At 44.9% G+C, this 19,575-nt stretch overlaps 1 protein-coding gene across 1 annotated transcript in view; it reads right to left on the bottom strand.

Annotated features, from left to right (window-relative positions):
• The window catches only part of Skap1 (src kinase associated phosphoprotein 1), a 291,122-nt gene extending 272,135 nt beyond the window's left edge, over positions 1-18,987 (bottom strand). The window contains exon 1 of the mRNA XM_057774954.1: positions 18,861-18,987. Within this exon, the coding sequence (XP_057630937.1) occupies positions 18,861-18,906 (46 nt within the window). The 5' untranslated portion in view covers positions 18,907-18,987. The remainder of the gene's footprint in view (positions 1-18,860) is intronic.
• Between the last annotated feature and the right edge of the window lie 588 nt (positions 18,988-19,575).

Raw genomic sequence — 19,575 nt, 5'->3', positions numbered from 1 at the left:
TTTACTTTCCATCTCCCACCCTCGATTCATTCAGTGGTAGAGGGCCTTGTTGGCTTTCCCACAGTCCTAAACAGGGACAGAGTCCAAAGGGTAGGTAGGTGCAGGAAGTGGACAGCAAAGACGACCCTATGACTGAGATCTGGTAGCACAGGCCTGTGATCCCAACGACTCAGGAAACGGGCGCAGGAGGATGGAAAGTGGAGGGCCAGCTGTTGCAATTCAGCGATGCCCTGTCTCAAAAATACAAAAGGCACTGGGATATTACTCAATGGTCGGGCACTGACCTACCATGCCCAGGCCTGGGTTCAATCCCCAGTAGTGCAGCGATGATGATGGAGATGATGATGATGAAAGAAATGTGATGTGGTAGGTTAAACTGTTCACTTTCTTCTTGTAGAATACACCTGTATTTGCACTTGTACACACACACGTGCATGTGCACACACACACACACACACACGCTCTACCATTGAATTTTTCCCCCACTGCAGTGGACAGCCACCCTTACTATATTCCTGTAAGTAAAATGTCTGCACACTCTGTATTTTGAAACATGCCAGCGGCTCATAATTACGGCCCCGGTGAAGCTGCTAAGGAGGAGTTGACTCTTTTCTCAAAACCTATCCTGTTTCAGTTTTCCTTCCGGTTAATTAGTGAAGGCCTCTCCTTCTGACACTTCAGGAATGGAGCGTTTGTTTCTTTACCTGCAATCAGCATCTTCTCGGAGGAGCAAAAAGACACAGAGATGACCTCTCCCATCCATCCCTTGTTTATTTAGAATCTGCTCTACAGATACACCCCCAAGCTTTCTAGATGAAATACATAGCCAAGAAAACACGGAGCCAGAAGAACACATGTGGGCTTGTGTTCCTCACATTGCATTCATTCTCCAGCAAAATCCTGATATGAAAACAGTAAGGAAAGAAAAACTACATTCGCTTTTCAATTGAGAAGCTGGAGTTTCTCATGGTGAGAACCCAAAGGGCTTGAGCAAGCCTGCTTGAATACTCCAGATAGGCATGTGATCGCAAATCGCCCTGTGGCGCCCCACCTCTCTCCAGTCGCCATGCTGTTAGTGGCTTTTCCCCTCCTCGTTAAGTAGACAACGGATTTGCTAACATGAGCTTTTTGTGGGGAATGTGGCTCTGGGCAGAACGCATGCCTGTTATATACTCAAGGGCCTGGATTTGATATTTGGCACCAAAAAAACAAAAGAAAACAAAAACAAGCCCTCTTCCTCTACAGATATCATTATCTGTCAGATCGAGATGCCTTGGGGTCCCAGCAATTGCAATATTCAGCATTAAAAAGGAGGATGAGGCCCTCATAAGGGGTCCACAGTTGCCTTCAGCTAAAGAGTGAGCAATACCATGTGACATTCAAGTCCTCACACGGAAAAGATGCCAGGCACCTTTCATAAAGAATACCACACCCGCCGGGCAGTGGTGGCGCATGCCTTTAATCCCAGCACTCGGGAGGCAGAGGCAGGCGGATCTCTGGGAGTTCGAGGCCAGCCTGGTCTACAAGAGCTAGTTCCGGGACAGGCACCACCAAAGCTACAGAGAAACCCTGTCTCGAAAAAACCAAAAAAAAGAAAAGAAAAAAGAAAGAAAAAAAAAGAATACCATACCCAAATGTACCTATTCTTCATCACGTATTCAATGAGCATTGAGAAATGAGTAGGCTGGATCTAGCAAAGGATAGATGCTCAGAGGCTACCAAAAAAGAGATGCTGGGTGTGTGAGTGCCTTTCACAAATGTCTCTGGAGGTCAGGGACCACAGGTGAGTTACAGAGAATGAAAAGATTCGACCTTGGAGAGCACAACAAGGTCAGGAGGGAAAAGAGGTGGCGACGTTCATGTAGAAGTTTTTTGTCCTAAAAGTAACACACGATAGCTTGAAATCTTATATTTAAAAGGGAAGCACAATTTGGCAAAGACACATGGTTCCCATTAAAATTCACACCTGCCCTTAAAGGAAAATGCCCTCAGGTTTCAGACATCTGTGCTAGGAAGTCAGAACAGGAAAGAAAGAAAGAGAGAGAGAGAGAGAGAGACAGAGACAGAGACAGAGAGAGACAGAGAGACAGAGACAGAGAGACAGAGACAGAGAGACAGAGACAGAGAGAGAGAGAGAGCAGGGGACTAGAAGGCACGCACAACACTGGAGGCACAATACCATTGTCATGTAGCCGCAAGTACCCACCTCCGTGCAAAGGCTGCCTGCTAGGCAGGGCCTAGACCTCTCGGTTCATGGCTAGTAAGAGTGTTTGATGTTTTCCCCAAATTCTCTGACCTTGTCCCTTTACAAGGTCACTATTTTGTTTATTTGGAGAAGAATGACATCTTAAGGGTCACATTTTTTTTCCTAACGACTGAAAGATAAATGTGGCTTCTTTCTGTTTTCTCGATAATGTTCTGGACACACTGGGGCGAAAATCCTGACGTCGGGGCTGTTAACAGTTGCAAATGCGTTTTGTTGATATATGTTTCTAAAACTCAAAAGTTTGCTTCAATCAACCTTTTATTCCGAGGCAAGATGGATGACCCAGTGCCGCTGAAAACAATTCCACCAACCAAATACCAATAAAAGTGTTCCTAGAGGGGATATTGTGCGACAGTATTTGAACCGCTAAAGCAGAACTCGCGTTCCTGAGAAGAAGAATGGATACATTTCTGCCTGTAACTGGCATTGCACCCAAGGAAATAGTTGAGGTTTTTGTTTGTTTGTTTTGGTCTGTGGGTAAAAGGATTAACATAGGTTAAAATGTTGATTTTAATTAATCAATTGAATTAATTCATGGACTTATTGGGTAGTAATCCAGTTTCTTTTGTTCTAAAAGTCCCCAAATTATCTGTATATACCATTTAAGCATAAATGGCTGTTCTAGCCAGGCATGACCATAGAAACGCCCGACTTCCCTAGTTGCATTGAGTTAATCCCTGTTTTACTTCAACAACCCTTTGCTGATTTCTGCCATCATGCCCCGCCCCTTCCCCAGCCTCTGCCTTTACCACCACAGCTCCACATCTCTCTGTCTTTACGGCCCGTACATACTTTATTAGCCAGGGCGTACTGTGGGGACAGTTTTGTAGGCTGTATTTCTGCTTCCAGTGTTTCACTTGCTATTGTCTGTGAGCATTTGCTTAGGTCACCACTATAGCCCGAATGCCTGTGTCTCCCCCAAATCCACATCTCGGCACATGCTCACCAGTGTGGTAGTTTTAAAAGGTGGGACCTTTGAAAGGTCATGGAGGTCAGAGCCTTTTAAAAAGGAGGCCCCAGGGTCATGACTTGTCTCTTTTACAATGCAAGGACACGGAAAACGTCATGTCTAAAACATCAAACAGACCCTCAGGAGACATCAAATCTGCCTGTCTTGGTCTTAATTTCCTGGTCTGTAAAACTACGAAAAGTAAACCTTTGTTGCTTATAAACTGTTTGTAGCATTTTGTAACATTTTATTAGCACAGTCCAAAGGGCTTAAGACAATTATTAAATGTTGTTCCCCTGCCTTCAATGAGCTTAGATGTTACACATTTTAGCATTTTTTGTATGTTTGTTTGTTTTTGTTTTTTCGAAACAAGGTTTCTCTGTGTAACAGTTCTGACTGTCCTAGAACTAGCTCTTGTAGACCAGGCTGGCCTCTAACTCCCAGAGATCCGCCTGCCTCTGCCTCCGGAGTGCTGGGATTAAAGGCGTGTGCCACCACCGTCCAGCTGAGGGCCTACCTCTAAAGAAATAGAGACATTCTCTAAAGAATATAGCTCAGTTGGTAGAGTGGTCCCAAGTATTGTATAAACGGTGTGTGATGGCACACGTCTGTAATCCTAACACTCGGAAAGTGGAGGCGGGTGCAATGCCAGTTACAGGCAGAAATGTATCCATTCTTCTTCTCAGGAACGCGAGTTCTGCTTTAGCGGTTCAAATACTGTCGCACAATATCCCCTCTAGGAACACTTTTATTGGTATTTGGTTGGCAGAATTGTTTTCAGCGGCACTGGGTCATCCATCTTGCCTCCGAATAAAAGGTTGATTGAAGCAAACTTTTGAGTTTTAGAAACATATATCAACAAAACGCATTTGCAACTGTTAACAGCCCCGACGTCAAGGTTTGGCTGATAGACTTTCTTTCTGCCCAGGGCTGGATGTGACCCAGCAGATGGACCACAAACTCACAGGGCTACGGTTGTCCGGTTGTCCGTCTGCTCAAGTTCAATGCAGTCAAAACTCTGCCCTGGCTGGAGGAGGTGCTCACTGGGCTCCACCCCGGCTGAGGAGCTACTGGGAGTGGATGGCTGCAAGGGGAGGTAGACTCGGGTAGGTTGATCATACCTCGCCTGGTTTATCCTGTCATGCTGGGGGGGGGGGGGTTGTCCTGATTCCTATTGGCCCCTGGTGTGCTCATTACCGTTTTAGGTCAGGTTTCCGTGTATTCCTCCCTCACCACTCACCTCTCCGAGAAGTCCCGCCTCATATACGAAATCGCTAACTTTGGGGATATCCCAGAGAATCTGAGTGAGAACACCTCTCAGCGCCTGTTCTAGGTCAGGAGACCGCACGGGCTCTCATGCTGCAGGGCATGTCTTTTTGAACTTTAATATTTTCTCATGAGTCTGGTATGTCATGTGTTGCATCCTGGGCCCACTTTGTCCACACTCCAGCCTTGACAGTCATTTTCTTACTGCCTGCTTGATCTCAGTTTCCTCATCCATAAAAGGAGGATATTAATAATATTTGTCTCATAGAATGACTTAAAGATTAAACAGTAGATATTTGAAAATGAGTTAAAACAATATGTAGAATGTATTAAGCATCAGATACATGCCTGGTAATTCAAACTATGAAAAAATAATCTGGAACTTTTTCTCCCACTCTCAAAAGGAAGGGGAAAATAACTTTTCATTTTAAAACTTAGAATTAATTAGAAAATACTATTTTTAGCCAGGTATGGTGGCACTTGCCTTTAATCCAGGGCTCAGGATCTGAGTTCGAGGCCAGCCTTGTCTACAGAGTAAGATTCAGGACAGCCAGGGCTACACAACACAGTGAAACTCTGTCAAAAAAAAAAAAAAAAAAAAAAAAGGAAAAACCAAAACCAAACAAATAAAAGGAAAATGCTATTTTTAGACACATACATGAAACAAATCTCTCTGTAGCAAGGTTAGCACAGCCTTCCCTTTTATAATCATACAAGAAGAGATTAATGCAGAATTTCTTCAACGCCACCTCGAAGATTCTACAAAGCCAAATTTCAGCTGAAATATCAGAATAGAAAAACTGTATGTTCGGGAATCTGAAGAGGTGTAGGACAGCAAACTACAGGCTAGGTAACGAGGAAGACAAAGAAGGCAAACTTCCCTCCTTCATGAAGTTTCTCAGAGAAATCATCCATAGGCTCTAAAGCAGAGGTTCTCAACTGGGGGGTTGAGACCCCTTTGGGGTTTCAAACAACCCTTTCTATGGACTCCCAAGCTGCATATCAGACATGTATATTGCAATCCATAACAGTAGCAAAACTACAGTTACGAAGTATCAACGAAACAATTTTATGGTTGGGGTCAGCACAGCGTGAAGGACCATATCAAAGGGTCACAGCGTTAGGGAAGTTGAGCGGCACTGCTCGAAATGATGAATGGGGACCTTGAAAGAGTCCTTACAAGTCTCCCCTCCTGCAGAAAAGCAAGAGTGGACCAAAAAGATATGCGAAGGCACGCTTGCAGATTTTCACGTGGCAAGGAAGCTGGGGGCGGGGTGGGGGTGTGATGTGTGATTTGAACTTCATTCCTCTGAAGTCTTCATGAGAACTTCCTCCTGGGGGAAGCCACAGCTCTCCTCCGGTTCCAGGTCATTTTCAAGGAGCGGGGTTCTCAGAGTCCCACTCCTTACAGGTCCCAGGCTTCTATACACAATCAGGGTCCTTCAGGAGATTTTGACAGTGCCTGGGGACCTTTGATTGGCACCACTGGTGAGATTGTTACTGGCACCCAATGAGTAGAGGTGAGAACGCTGCTGAACTTTCCAGAATACACAGGACAGCCCCAACCGCAAGGCTTTTCCAGCTGAAGCTGCCAGTAGTTTCAAGAAACCCTGGTTTAGACCTAGTTTCTTCCTCAGTTTCCCCAAAACAGTATTCACCAGACAGGCCTGTGGATTCAGAAGAAACTGCTGGCTGGAGATGCTGGCGGCGCAGGGGGGGAGGGGGAGGGGGTTACACAGTGGTCATTAATAGGACTTCCTCACTCCTAAGCACCTTGCCCCTGTTAGCAGAGTACACACCGTCTCGTTCACTGTCTGACTGAGTTTCGAGACTTTTACCTTCTTGCCGTTTTCTACCTTTCTTCTATTCAGGACAAAATCGAAAGACATTTTGTTCCTGGGTAGTAGTTGCAGCCTAACTTGGTTGTTTCAGCCTCCAACAACATTCCTCAAATCATAGAAGAAGTGTTTGTCCAGCGGGGATGACGGTTGTGGGGTAGAAACTCACACCTTAAATCCCAGCATTCAGGAGGCAGGGACAAGTGAACCTCTTCAAGTTCAAGACCAGCCTGGTCTACATGAGACACTGTCCCTAATAATACTAATGATTATGGTAATAATAATACCAATAATGGTATTACCTCAACAATGACAGCTCATTTCCTAAGAGAGAGTCTAGAACTAGCTATTAAGATGATATTTTTAACTAATTTCATTTAGTATGAAAGCAGTTTTTAATCACTTTAAATATAGGAAAGATAAGATGCATTTTAATCTTACCATTACCTGAGGATCTTAATATGCTGACATAGCCACCATAGGTCTAACTTTTTTTCATGTTACAAGCCGTTACATCCTACAGAAATCTTATAATTTCTGCAGTACTTGTTCTTATTTATTTCCCTTGTATTTCCACGTTCATTGCTTCTTCTGGCCTGTCAATGTTGCATTCTAGGCACGGTGACTATAGCAGCTGGCTGTTGGGAGTTGGAGTCTCTAAGTTCCACTGTTTAATCTTACTGTTCAGCTTGTCTAAAAGACATGGAACCGACTGAGTTCGGGAACAGAATAGTCTTAGCATCCAAACAGCAAGTCTTCCTGAAGGTCAATGACTTTGATAAGATAATTTATGAAATGTGTAAATTCTCATCTCAGGGAGCTGAGGTGATGGCTCAGTGGGTAAGAGTGCTTGCTGCACAAGCATGGGGCTATGAGTTCAAATCCTAGCACTGATATAAAAAGAACAAAAGCTTGATGTGGCCATGCATACACATTTGTAACATCTGCCCTAGCACAGGGGAGGAGAGAACAAATGGATTCCTGGGACTTCCTGGTCCCAGCCTAGTTCCAAGCTCAGCGAGAGACTCTGCCTCAAAGGAATAAAGTGGAGAGCGACAGCGGAGCACTCGACATTTTCTCTAGTCTCTGCAGACACACCGCATATACATGTGGTGCACACACACACACACCCATACACGTATACACACATACATACATACACACACAAATATGTTCAGGCAGTGAGATGTCTCTGTCATTTCTAGGATTTTGGAAGTTGCCTATACAGCACTTCCCATTTACTTAGGTAATATTATATCCTTCTGGAGTCTTTGATAGAGTTGAAGAACAGATAGTTATAGTTTTTGTTAGTTATGACAAAAGATAAAGTAGATATAAATACTGTAACTGTAATTCTTGCTTGATACCTGCTTTGTTATATGTAATTTTACTATGGTAAAGTTAGAACCTTCCTTTTCATTTAAATAGAGAAGGGGAGGTGATGTGAAATTCCCCTTCTGTATGCTGTGAATACCATTGGTTAATTTAAAAAAAAAAAAACTGTCTTGGCCTGTGATAGGGCAAAAGAGTAGAGTTAAGCAGGTAAAACTAAACTGAATTCTGGAGGAAAAAAGGCAGAGTCAGTGAGAAGCTATGTAGCCCTGCCAGAAACAGATGCCAGAACTTTACCTGGTAAGCCACAGCCTCATGGCAATACACAGATTAATGGAGATGGGTTAATTTAAGATATGAGTTAGCCACAAATACGCTTAAGCTATTGGCTAAACAGTATTGCAAATAATATGGTTTCTGTGTGGTTATTTTAAGGCTGAGCAGCCGGAAACAAACAAGCAGCTTCTCATACAGCACACATACACATACACACACACACACACACACACAAACTACCCCCACATACACACTTCTCATCTAGAATGTTTTCCTAACATTGTTGACATTCTAATATTAGTATGGTATGGAAAAATTAAGGTGTTCAGTCACATAATAGGAGTTTTACTAAAACATGCTTAGTAGCAGATATTTGTGTTTATACTTAGTTGAACTGTGTAAGCGTTTGAATCAATTAAGATACTACATATTCTATAACTCAGGTGTGAGAAACATGATCTTAAACACGTAACTAACCATAGAAAAATATCTCCAGCTGGAGAGATGGCTCAGTAGTCAAGAGTTCAAACTGCTCATGGTCTTGCAATGGATCCACGTTCAGTTCTCAGCACCCAGGTCGGGTGGCTCACAGCTGCCCGTAACTCCATTTTCAGTGTGGGTGCCATAGCTGTGAGCCTCTTCTACCTTGTCTGGAGGTCGGAGACTTGGAGCTTATTTTCATGCTCTCAAAGTTGTTGACAACAGGTGTGACCACAAACGAAAGAGTCTAACCTAGGGTGTGGTTAATTAGCGTTTTAGATGTGGTGGTGAATCCTCTCCACCAAAGGTTGGAGAATTCAAGTCTATTCCTTGAGCCATGTTACTGAGGTCGGTTGCCTCCCCCTCCCCTTTTGGAGTGAAGTACATAAGCGTGTGGAAGAATAAATGGGACGGATACAGTATCCACTGGATGTCCCTCCCAATGCTGTCCTGTGTTTCTGTCTCCTATTTCTCCCATATCTCTGTTCCTTTTGCCTAATAATTCTAGTCCTCCTGCTTCTACCCTGCAATGTACGAGTTTTGTTAAAGTTGGCTTTCAACATTCCAGGTGTTCAGCACACTCTTCTGGCCTCTGTGAGTACTTGCACTCACGTACACATACCCCTTACACACGCACACGCACACACACACAGAGAGAGACATGCGTGCACTATTAAAAATGCATTTAACTTGGAGGGAGAGAAATCTGGGATTGGTATGTAAAATAAGATTGTTTTAAAATTAAAAAATATTTTTAAAAATATATTTAACCCTATTTGTTAGTTAATTTTTTTTTTCTGGTTCCTGGTGATTTTATTTGCCAGACACTTGTCCTACCACTGAGCTACATCCCTGGGCCCCTAACTGTTGGGGAATATTATCTTAAGGTGTGTTACTTTTATTTATGCTGCATTTGTTTAACTCTAAAACACTTGATGGTCCTAACAAAGCGCTGAATGGCCAATGGCGAGGCAGAAGCAAGGATAGGCGGGACTGGCAGGCAGAGAGGATAAACAGAAGGAGAAATGAGGAAGGAGGGGCAATGAGAGAACAAGGAGAGGAGGATGTCAGGGCCTGGCCACCCGGCCACCCGACCACCCAGTCAGCCACGGAGTAAGAATTAAAGTATATATACAGATATACAGAAGTAAGGATAGGGAAAAGCCCAGAGACAAAAGGTAGTCAGGATAATCTAAGTTAAGAAAAGCTGGCAAGAAACAAGTCAAGCTAAGGTCAGGCATTATAACTGAGAGTAAGCCTCCGTGAGTGATTTATTTGGGAGCTGGGTGGTGGGCCCCTCAAAAAGCAACACCTCCCTGAACATTTTACCCTGTTTAGGAAGGTTTTCTGTGGTTTCTGCTGTGCTGTGTGTTCGATGCTAGCTGCCCCTGAGATTCCAGCTGACTTTCCTTTCTCTGCCTGCTGTCTCCTGTGGTAGGAGTGCTGAGCTTGCAGATGTGAGCCCTTGCATCTGGCTTGCTTTTAATGTGAGTTCCTGGGATCAAATCCAGTTGGTCCCCAGGCCTGCAGGGCAACTGAACCATCCCCCCAGTCTCCTAATTGAACTTTAATAAACTTACTTAGAATTATACATCTATTAAAACATTCTTCCTTTCTGATAGCTTTCTTGTGTGCCTCTTTATCCACCATCATAAATTCCTCTTCCTCCTCCCATTCCTCCCATCTTTCTTTCCTTGCATTTGTCTTCCTTTCTTACTAGTTGTTTATTGATTTATAATTCATATACATAAAATAAACTAGGTTGTTTTGTTGGGTTTTTTTCGTTTGTTTTTGTTTTTGCAGTGCTGGGGTCAAACCAAGGGCCTCCCACTGGTTGCCAGAACTTGTCTAGACGCTAGTATAGCACCAAGCTACACCATCAGCCCAAGAGCATGAATCTTGACTTTCACATACATGCACCTATGTGGCCACTTACATGGCTCAACATAGGAAAGCTTCCACCCTTCTGGAATCTTCCTTAGCCGTCAGTGCCCCTCCTCAAAGCTGGCCCTCATTCTGACTTCTGTCATAAAAGGGTCTAAAATTGCAAACACACTCCAGTGTCTCTGTCAACAAACTGGGTTTGCGATCTATTTACACGGGTGGCCAGATCTGTCACTTTCTGCTCTGTAGTATTCCATTGTTTACTGTGTGAGGTGCCCTGCGCTGTTTTCAGCTCTGGGCGAGGGGGGTTGAATGAGAATGGCCCCCTTCGGGTCACGTGTTCAAATGCTTAGTCACCCAAGTAGGGACAGGCTCTGAAAAGATTGAAAGGATTAGAAGGTGTGGCCCTGTGAAGAAGGGTGTCACTGGGGCTGGGCTTCAAGGGTTCAAAAGCTCAAGTCAGGCCCAAGGTCTCAGTCTCTCTCTCTCTCTCTCTCTCTCCCTTCAGATCAAGATGGAGCTCTCGGCTTCTGCTCCAGCACCTGCCTATATGCTGTATGCTTCCCACCATGATGGTCATGGACTAAGCCTGTGAAGCTGTAAGCAAACCCCAATGAAATGCTTCCTCTTATAGGAGTTGTCATGGTCGTGGTGTCTCTCCACAGCAACGAATCAGTGACAAAGACAGGACGATTGTACTATGAGGCTAAATACTCATTGCTCTTCAGTAAATTTCCAGGAGTGGAATTACTGAACATTGGCTAGGAATGCGCTCAGTTCCAAATGCTGTTCCAACATGACAGGACCTACACAGTGCGCAAGAGCCTCATCTGCCTCCTATCTTCCTAAGGCTGCTATCAGAAGCACTATCAAAGTAACGGAGAGATATACCTCATTATATGCTATTTCCATGACGTAGAGGAGAATTTGACTTTTTCAATTTTATTTGTTTATTATTGTGTGCGGGGTGCACACGCCATGGCATGCGTGTGAAGCTCAGAGGGTGACTTTCAGGAGTCAGTTCTCGCCTTCCACTCTCAGTTCTGGGGGTGGCACTCGGGTCATCAGGCTTAGGCAGCAAGCACTTCGAGCCACTGAGCCACCTTGTTAGCCCAGTCTTTGACTTTTGAACATAACAGAGGTAGCAACCTTTCCACATCAGTCTAGCCCCCCCATCAGTGTGTGTGTACACACTGTGTATGTGTTTAAAATGCTGTACAATAGTTCACGTTTACTCCCTGTTGGTGGATGCTCGTGTTATTTCTATTTCATTTTTCATTTTCACAGTGCCGCCCTGTACATATGTGAAGATTTCCATGGCCAGGTTATTAGACTCCCAAAGGGAAAGCATTAACGCAGGATTTCAAAGTTGGCCACCAGTTAAATAAAGCTTAACCTAAAGTCCTTGTTGCTATGCCTTAGTTCTGGGGTTGTGGTTTCTCTGTAAGTATTTCTCTGTAAGTAAGGCATTTTCATTGTTCCATCTACAATAAACAGAAGGAGAAGTAGAAACATAAACACCACATGGCCTTAGGGTCATCGGGCAGAAACAACCGTCAGCCCTAACTACCTGCAACCTCAGTGTGTTCTACTGTGGAGTGGCAATTCCCTGAAAGGGAAAACAGTGTTGGTAGGTGTGATCTTAGACTTCCTGTCAAGTTTCACTTGTTACAAAAAGGTCAAAATGTGTTCTTAAAAGACCAGTAAGGCCGGGTGGTGGTGACTCACACCTTTAATCCCAGCACTCGGGAGGCAGAGGCAGGTGGATCTCTGTGAGTTCGAGGCCAGCCTGGTCTACAAGAGCTAGTTCCAGGACAGGAACCAAAAGCTACGGAGAAACCCTGTCTCAAAAATAAAAAAATAAAAATAAAAAAATAAAAAAAGACCAGTAAGGAGCTGAAGAGATGGTTCAGTGGAAAACAGAACTTGTTCCTCTTGCAAAGGACCCAGGTTTGCTTCCCAGAATGCTCTTCACAGCCATTTGTATATAACTCTACTTTCAGGGGATCTAATACCATCTTCTGACTTCCACGGCCACCAAGCATGCCATGGTGCACAAACATACATGCTAGAAAACATTTAAACCTAAAATTAAATGAATAAACTTCATAATTTTTTTTTTTTAAATGACAATCAGGAGACAGAGGCAGATGGATCTCAGTAACTTGGCCAGTCTGGTCAACATACACAGCAAGTTCCCAGTCAGCCAAGACTATGTAATGAGACCCTGCCTCAAAAGAGGAGAATGATAACTAGTTGTCAATTCAAAAATGTAATATTAACTTTAAAAATGAGTTCTTAACAAAGTGAGCGTTGCCGGCAGGGTGGCACACACCTTTAACCCCAGCACCTGGGAGGCAGAGGTGGAGGCAGGCAAATCTTTGAGTTTGGGGCCAGCCTGGTCTACAGCATGAGTTCAAGGACAGGCAGGGTTACACAAAGAAACCCTGTCCAGTCATTTTTCCCAACGATGGAGTCTTGATTAAATTGGCCCATAAATGGACAAGATGAGGTTTCCAAGGAAACTGCCAGTGAAGGCTGGGGAATGCATCACTAAAGTCTTGGAGGTTTGGTTTTCCTGGAGTCTTTAAGGTGACTGCAGTACTCCTACTGGGCTGATGACTGCCACCCACCTGTAATGAGGAACTAGGAATCCCTGCCTGGTGTCTCCCAAAGGCCATGCTAAAAGCTTGCGCCACTGGACCACTTCTGTGACTTGAAGGGACGGTTCTGAGATTTACTCACATGTACAGAATCCCAGTAACCTGGAATCCGGCGTTGCCACTGTGTCCTAGTGGAGACTGCTGTGGTTTGGGTGGTGAGATTTGCCGGGCATGACAAGTTGAGAGGGCTACATGGCTGCTCACTCCTAACACACTTCAGTCACTAACTTGGGTCCAGCACCATCAGCCAGATGGCCTGGGATGGGCTCCTGGAAAGTCCTTCTGCCCCTTGGCTTTCTTTCCTCTCCACAATCCATGCAAACTTTCCCTATCCTCTCTCATCTCACAGGCCCTGCTTCTTTTTCAAGTAACAAATCTACAGCATAAACTAAGCATGTTCACTTAAATTAGGGGGAGAAAAGTTAGCTATCACTGAAAACTTAAGAGGAAATGAGACCGAGGCTGAGCTAACATCTTATGCCTAGAATTATTTTTAAATCAATAATTAAATTATCGAGCCAAGTGTTATTGGACACACATTTAATCTCAGCAGTTGGGAGGCAGAGACAAAGGCAGGTGGATCTCTGTGAGTTGGAAGCCAGACTGATCTACCTAGTGAGTTCAAGGCCATCCCAGGATATACAGTGAGACACTCACTATCTAAATAAAATAAAATAGACTATTTCCTAATCTTCACTTAGGTATGTATTTTGCTATGGAAACAATGTTATCTCTCCAGAGAAAAATACATGGGATACATGGGAATTTAAGAATTATTGGCCACAGGGGATTGTACACTTCGTGTTTTCTGAAGTTTGGATAGTGAAAATAACATTAAACAGAACTACGCTCACATCTTAGCACTTAGGATTCGGGTGTGCCATAACTCACCTGTCTGCAAGAACAGCAGTATCAAAAGTTAACAAAAAAAGAAAAATGGAAAGCAAACAAACACATCACAAAATCCATGCCTGAGAGCCTAGGTACTTGTTTACTAAGACAGCCACTTTGGGCTGTCAAGATGGCCCAGAGAGCCGTCAAGGCTTCTGACCTAACTTCAGTCACTGGAAGCCACAGGAAGAAACTTCTCACTCCAGCATGTAATCTCTCTCTCTCTCTCTCTCTCTCTCTCTCTCTCTCTCTCTCTCTCTCTCTCTCTCTCTCTCACACACACACACACACACACACACACACCCCTGGAAATAGAACCAAGGCCTTTGGAATCGCAGCTAAGTCCTATACCAGTGAACAACATCTCCAGACCAAAGATGCCCCTTTTCCCCACTTTTACACATAACTCCAAAATATTCAATTATCTAATGTTCCAGAAACACTGAAGGCACAGATCCAGCCAACTGAATAGTGATAGGCCTCAGTGTCACTAAGTGAGTGATAAATGGCAGGAGCAAAGAGCACAAGGCGGAGCGGAGTATGGCTCAGAGGCAGATCCTGGACTAGCATGCATGAGGCCGTGGGTTCAGTCCCCAGCTCCATATAAACTAATACAACAGACATGGGCTGTCACCAGACAACCCAGGAACAACCAATAACAGTTTTGAACATATCATAACATATCATAATGCTGGGTTTAAAAGTATTTCAAAGAGATTCATTGGAAATGGGGAAAGTTCGTAATTCATCTTTTAAGAGAATTGATCAAGTGTGTTTGTAAGTTAGACGGTTTGCCGGGCGGTGGTGGCGCACGCCTTTAATCCCAGCACTTGGGAGGCAGAGGCAGGTGGATCCCTGTGAGTTCGAGACCAGCCTGGTCTACAAGAGCTAGTCCCAGGACAGGCTCCAAAACCACAGAGAAACCCTGTCTCGAAAAACCAAAAAAAAAATAAATAAAAGAACCCTTGCCAACCGGAGCAACTCGCTGCTTCAAGTTCCTCAGAGCCGGAGCTCTGCTGCACTGGCAGGGATTTTACAGTTTTGTCTATGTCTACCACTGCAGATCTGGAGAACTATCTGGAAGGCGATGGCTAATGACGGCTGAAGTTGAACAGTAACCACTGGGAGGGAGGGTCGGTGCTAGGGGACACTCACTGCTGCCGCATGCAGTGACCATCAGTCCATGGTCCAAGCCCCACGGAGACACTAGCTAGGCAGGTGGTGAGGTCAGCAGGTTGTGTTATGAACCAAGGGAGCATCTGTTGTACCTCCTTCACGCTTAGAATGAGAGACAGAGGCAGGCAGACAGACAGACAGACAGACAGACACACACACACACACACACGTGGCGCAGGGGGAGCAGCACTAGGAAGACCAGGAGGAGGATAATATGTTTGCATCTGTACAGCAAAGATTAGCAAACTGCCAGCCTCCCATTGCTTTTGTTTTCAGCACGGTTATCACAACACAAAAGCAGAAAGATAACTTCTACATCTGAAGCCTGACGACTTGAAAACAGACATGAATATTTCCTCTTCTTTCAATAAGGTGGAAGATGCCCGGTTTCCTTATCTGTGCGTGTTTCATTCACTGATACCGGACCAATTCTGTCCCTGTGGCTCGATAGGGCAGATTGGAAGAGGATACTTCCTGAGTTACTAGAAGCTTCTCTGCACTTTGTCTTTTGCCAGAAACTGCACACATCCTCCCGTGGCTAAACAGGAAAAAACAATCACACCTATAGTTAACGGCCCTTTAAACCCCTCACCTCTAGGTGCTTCTGTTTATCTGTCTTTCTTTTTTATTCATAACCTGACTATTCTTTCCTGATTACATAAGTAATACATGACCTTTGCCACACTCCAACCAATATGAAGACATCTGAAATACAAATCACTAACTCCCACAACACTCGCTGTCCCTAAAAGGAAACTGTTAAGAGCTTGAGACACCCTCATCTGCACTTTTTCTGAAGCTTATCCAAGCACACATAACGTATGGAACCTTTTTTGGCTTTTTGTTTCCAAGTGAAAATGGGCTGATATGTACTAATGTGTATTTCACCTTTTTAGTCTTAAAAACATGAAATGGACATGTTGCAAATTAAGATAGACAGATGACAGACAGACACACAGATCTCCTGCATTCTTTGGAATGGATACAAACTAAGACGGATGTCTCGTGAGTCACTCAACCGTCACCTGCTCTCCCCACCTCACTGGCATCCGGGATCAACTTTTGTATATATATTTCGTGTCTTTAATTTCTATAGCAGATCTCTAGAAATAGGATTTCCATGTCAAATGAGACATCTTCAAATGCTTAAACTTTTATATTTAAAATTAATTTTAAACCCTCATTATGCAAAGTTTTTGGTATAAACCTTTCACAGTGCTTTGCATGTTTTATTTTTTAAACCACACACATTATATCAAAAATGTCCCTGTCACTTTATGCTCCTGTTGTTATAAATAAATAAATGTTTAAGTTATGGCCGTGATGGCCGGCATTAAATCATGGTGCAAATGCTTATGGCTTGGCTTATGAAAGCAGTAATTCACTGTGGAAACTCCACCTCCCGCGCCGCGTGGCGGGGGCAGGCTCCGCTCTCATGTCCTGTGACTCCCTCCCACCGAGCGACTACACAGAGATCAGGACCTACATATTTTCTAATTGTTAACAGTTAACCTTAAAAAGTGGGTGGTGGGAGGAGATGTGAAACCAGCCACAGACAGCAAATTGATGGCCATCTTGGATTTCTAACAGCCACAAATTGTTTGTAACAGAACAAATCATTTTGCTGGTTTGCACCAGAGACTGCATTCCATTAAAAATAAATAAATGAATGAATGAATGAATGAATAAATAAATAAACAAACCAACCTCTAACCTCTATGTTGCTATTCTCATGCAAACCTTTCAAAAACATACGCTTTGATCATTTTTCCTTGGTTGGATCCCACTTCACGTTTTTCCCCACTTCAGATTCAAGACAATAATTACAAGCTTAAAAAAAAATAAAAGGTAAAATGGCTTCAGAGAAAGAGTTAACCAGCGAAGCTCCTCCGAATGTAACCTCAGGCTCCTCCACACATTCTGAAGAGCCCAGCACTATCAGGGGTTGTTAAGACAGCAAGTTTGATACAGAAGTCTGTGACGTGCAATTAATCTCCATTCATAGGCTGCTCTGCCTGTCAGCAAACAAAGGTTCTGCTTTAGAAGGAGATCTGAAGACTTCAATTAAAAATGGTCAGCTAACAAGAAAATAATCAGAGCTAAAGGAAGGTGGCAGGTGCAAAAATGAGTTGTTTACCAAAGTGTCAGTTCTGAACAATAAAGAACCTCACGTCAAACACGTCAGAGGAGTGGACTGCGAGCGTCGCAAGCCTCTGAAAACCAGAGGGGATTTTCTACCAAGGCTGAGCTTGACACTGAAGCATCGCTGAACAAGCTTGTAAAATGGATTTCGTCTCATAAAATGACGGACACTGATAAAAAGAAACGCTCTGTCTTTAAATCCAAGGGTAGAGTTAAACTCGTGGCCACAGTTCCGTCTCTAGAAACCAAAGACAATGGCAGCATTCCTTTATGTGTCTAATACTGTAGACCAGCGGCCTCTCTTTAGATGCTCGGGTGATTTCTTCTATCCTCCACTCACTTTTGATTCCTACAGTTTAGATTCCACGTGGCTCACCAGCTAAGCTGATCTGAGAGGGTTAGGAGAGAGAAGCTCAGTAGTAGACCATTTGACGAGCATTTGAAAAGGTCCTATGTTCAACCTCCCACCCCCATAGGATGACTCAGTGGGTAGAGGGGCTTGCCACCAAGCCCGAAGGCCCGAGTTTGATCTCCAGCTCCCAGAGGGTGGAAGGATCGAAACAGCTGCCGTCAGAACTCCACAAATGCAGTGTGGCACGTGCACACCCACAAACACACACTCACAAAACAAAAAGCTTTTTTTAAATAGATTTTTTTGAAGCATCACCTCAAAAGAAATGCCCAAATGACAGCTCTTCCGGAGAAACAATCCAGAACAGAGACAGTGCTACAAACAGAAACCAAAAACATTCGCCAAATTCTTGATTAGGGGGCATTTATACCAAGATAACAAGGTAATGGAGATATAAAACCAATTAAATTGAGAGAAACTGAAAAGAATGCAGCTTGCCAAAATCATGACCTGTCCAAAGCAGGCCATCTGTTAACTATGTGTCAGATATGTCGCCTGGATGCCAACAGGCTTAATTCTGAGCAGTTCCCTCTTGAGACCCTGTGCAACTGCCGATTCCAGGCCTCCAGCCTCCCAGGGAGGTCAGTCACAGGAGAACTATGAGCCAAGCCTATCAGGGAAGGCTCTTTGGAGCGCCAGGAGTACGTATCGAGTGTCAGAGAGTGTGACCTTAACTCTGAAGGACACCGTAGTTTGAAGGTGAAGTTATCACAATAGGACACTTCTAGAAAGGGAAGAAGGCTTTCCTTGGGTCAGGTGACGCCCCTCGAAGTTCACAAGGCTGGGTTTCCACACCTGTAAAAAGTCTCCTAACCACCAGGCCTAGCCTAAAGACCCGTAAAATTCCACAGAGCCCCATTGTATGTCTAAGGAGAGCTCTACCCAGATAGGCCTGGGTCTTCTGTGAGGTGAGGAGTCAGGATTGAGGACCTTAGGGATTCCCTGGGAGACAGGTTCAAGACCAGACAAGGTGTCAGGGGACGCCATGAACCTGGCCCACAAGACCTTAGAAACCTAGAAGTGATGCCCAGTGATGTAGATGCCTAAAAGGTGCAGGAAGTGTGTGACTCGGGGGAGCGGCAGGGATCCTGAGATAGGAGGATGGGAGACTGGCTTCAGGGACAAGGGTGGGATGGAGGACTCTGGAAGCCTGGAGCTTACATTTGGCGAGTGATAGGGCTGAATGGCTAGTGCCCTGGTGTCTCCTTTCTCGCCTTCAGCCCAGCGCTTGAAGGGACCTCCCTGAGGGGTCAGGACAGAGGTCTGGCACTATGACAGGAGTTACCTTCCAGGAGCCAACGGATTTCCTCAGGGAGGGCGACAGCCTGCATTTGGCGCGGCGGGAAGGCGGCCGCAGCGGAAGGCGGGACAAGAGACGCGAGGCCTGCTCTGACGGCGGCGGCAAGCAGAGGGGAGGCGAGTTGCACCCGGGCCACCTGTACTTCGGCTGTCGCCTGGGGCCCAGCAGCAGGGCGGGTCCGCCGCCGCGCGCTCAGGAAGCGGCGCGCGCAGCGGGCTGCGGGCGCGGGGACCCTGGGCGCAGGTGCACGCAAGGGCTCGCGCCCTGACTGGGGTAGCACGCAAGGTCAAAGGCGTGGCCCTTTGCGCCCCGCACCAAAGGATTGCCTAGATTCCAAAAAAAAAAAAAAAAAGCGGTCTTGGAGGAAACATCTAAGCACTGGCCTTGGGGCGGCAGGTTTAAAAGTCCTTAATGGCTCCTGAACTGGGGTGCAGAGGCAGAGTTTAAGAAAGAACTTGATCCCTGTCAGGGTATATATAGTGTGTCAATTTCTGATCCAGCTCGCTGTCCAGGGGGAAGTTGTTTGGGCTAATCAAAAATCCCGGTGATGATGCAGCTCCCCAACATCTGTCAGAATCAGATCAGAGGGCAACAACACACCCAGAGACAAAGTGCCCCTCCTCAAGTGAGGGTCTGTGAGAAGAGAGATGGGAAACAGCTCTTTCTTTCTCTCTCTCTCTCTCTCTCTCTCTCTCTCTCT

The sequence above is a fragment of the Chionomys nivalis genome, chromosome 7 (assembly GCF_950005125.1).
Source record: "Chionomys nivalis chromosome 7, mChiNiv1.1, whole genome shotgun sequence".
Lineage (NCBI taxonomy): Eukaryota > Metazoa > Chordata > Mammalia > Rodentia > Cricetidae > Chionomys > Chionomys nivalis.
Note: the sequence above shows the minus strand (reverse complement) of the source record. Positions and strands in the feature narration are given on the sequence as shown.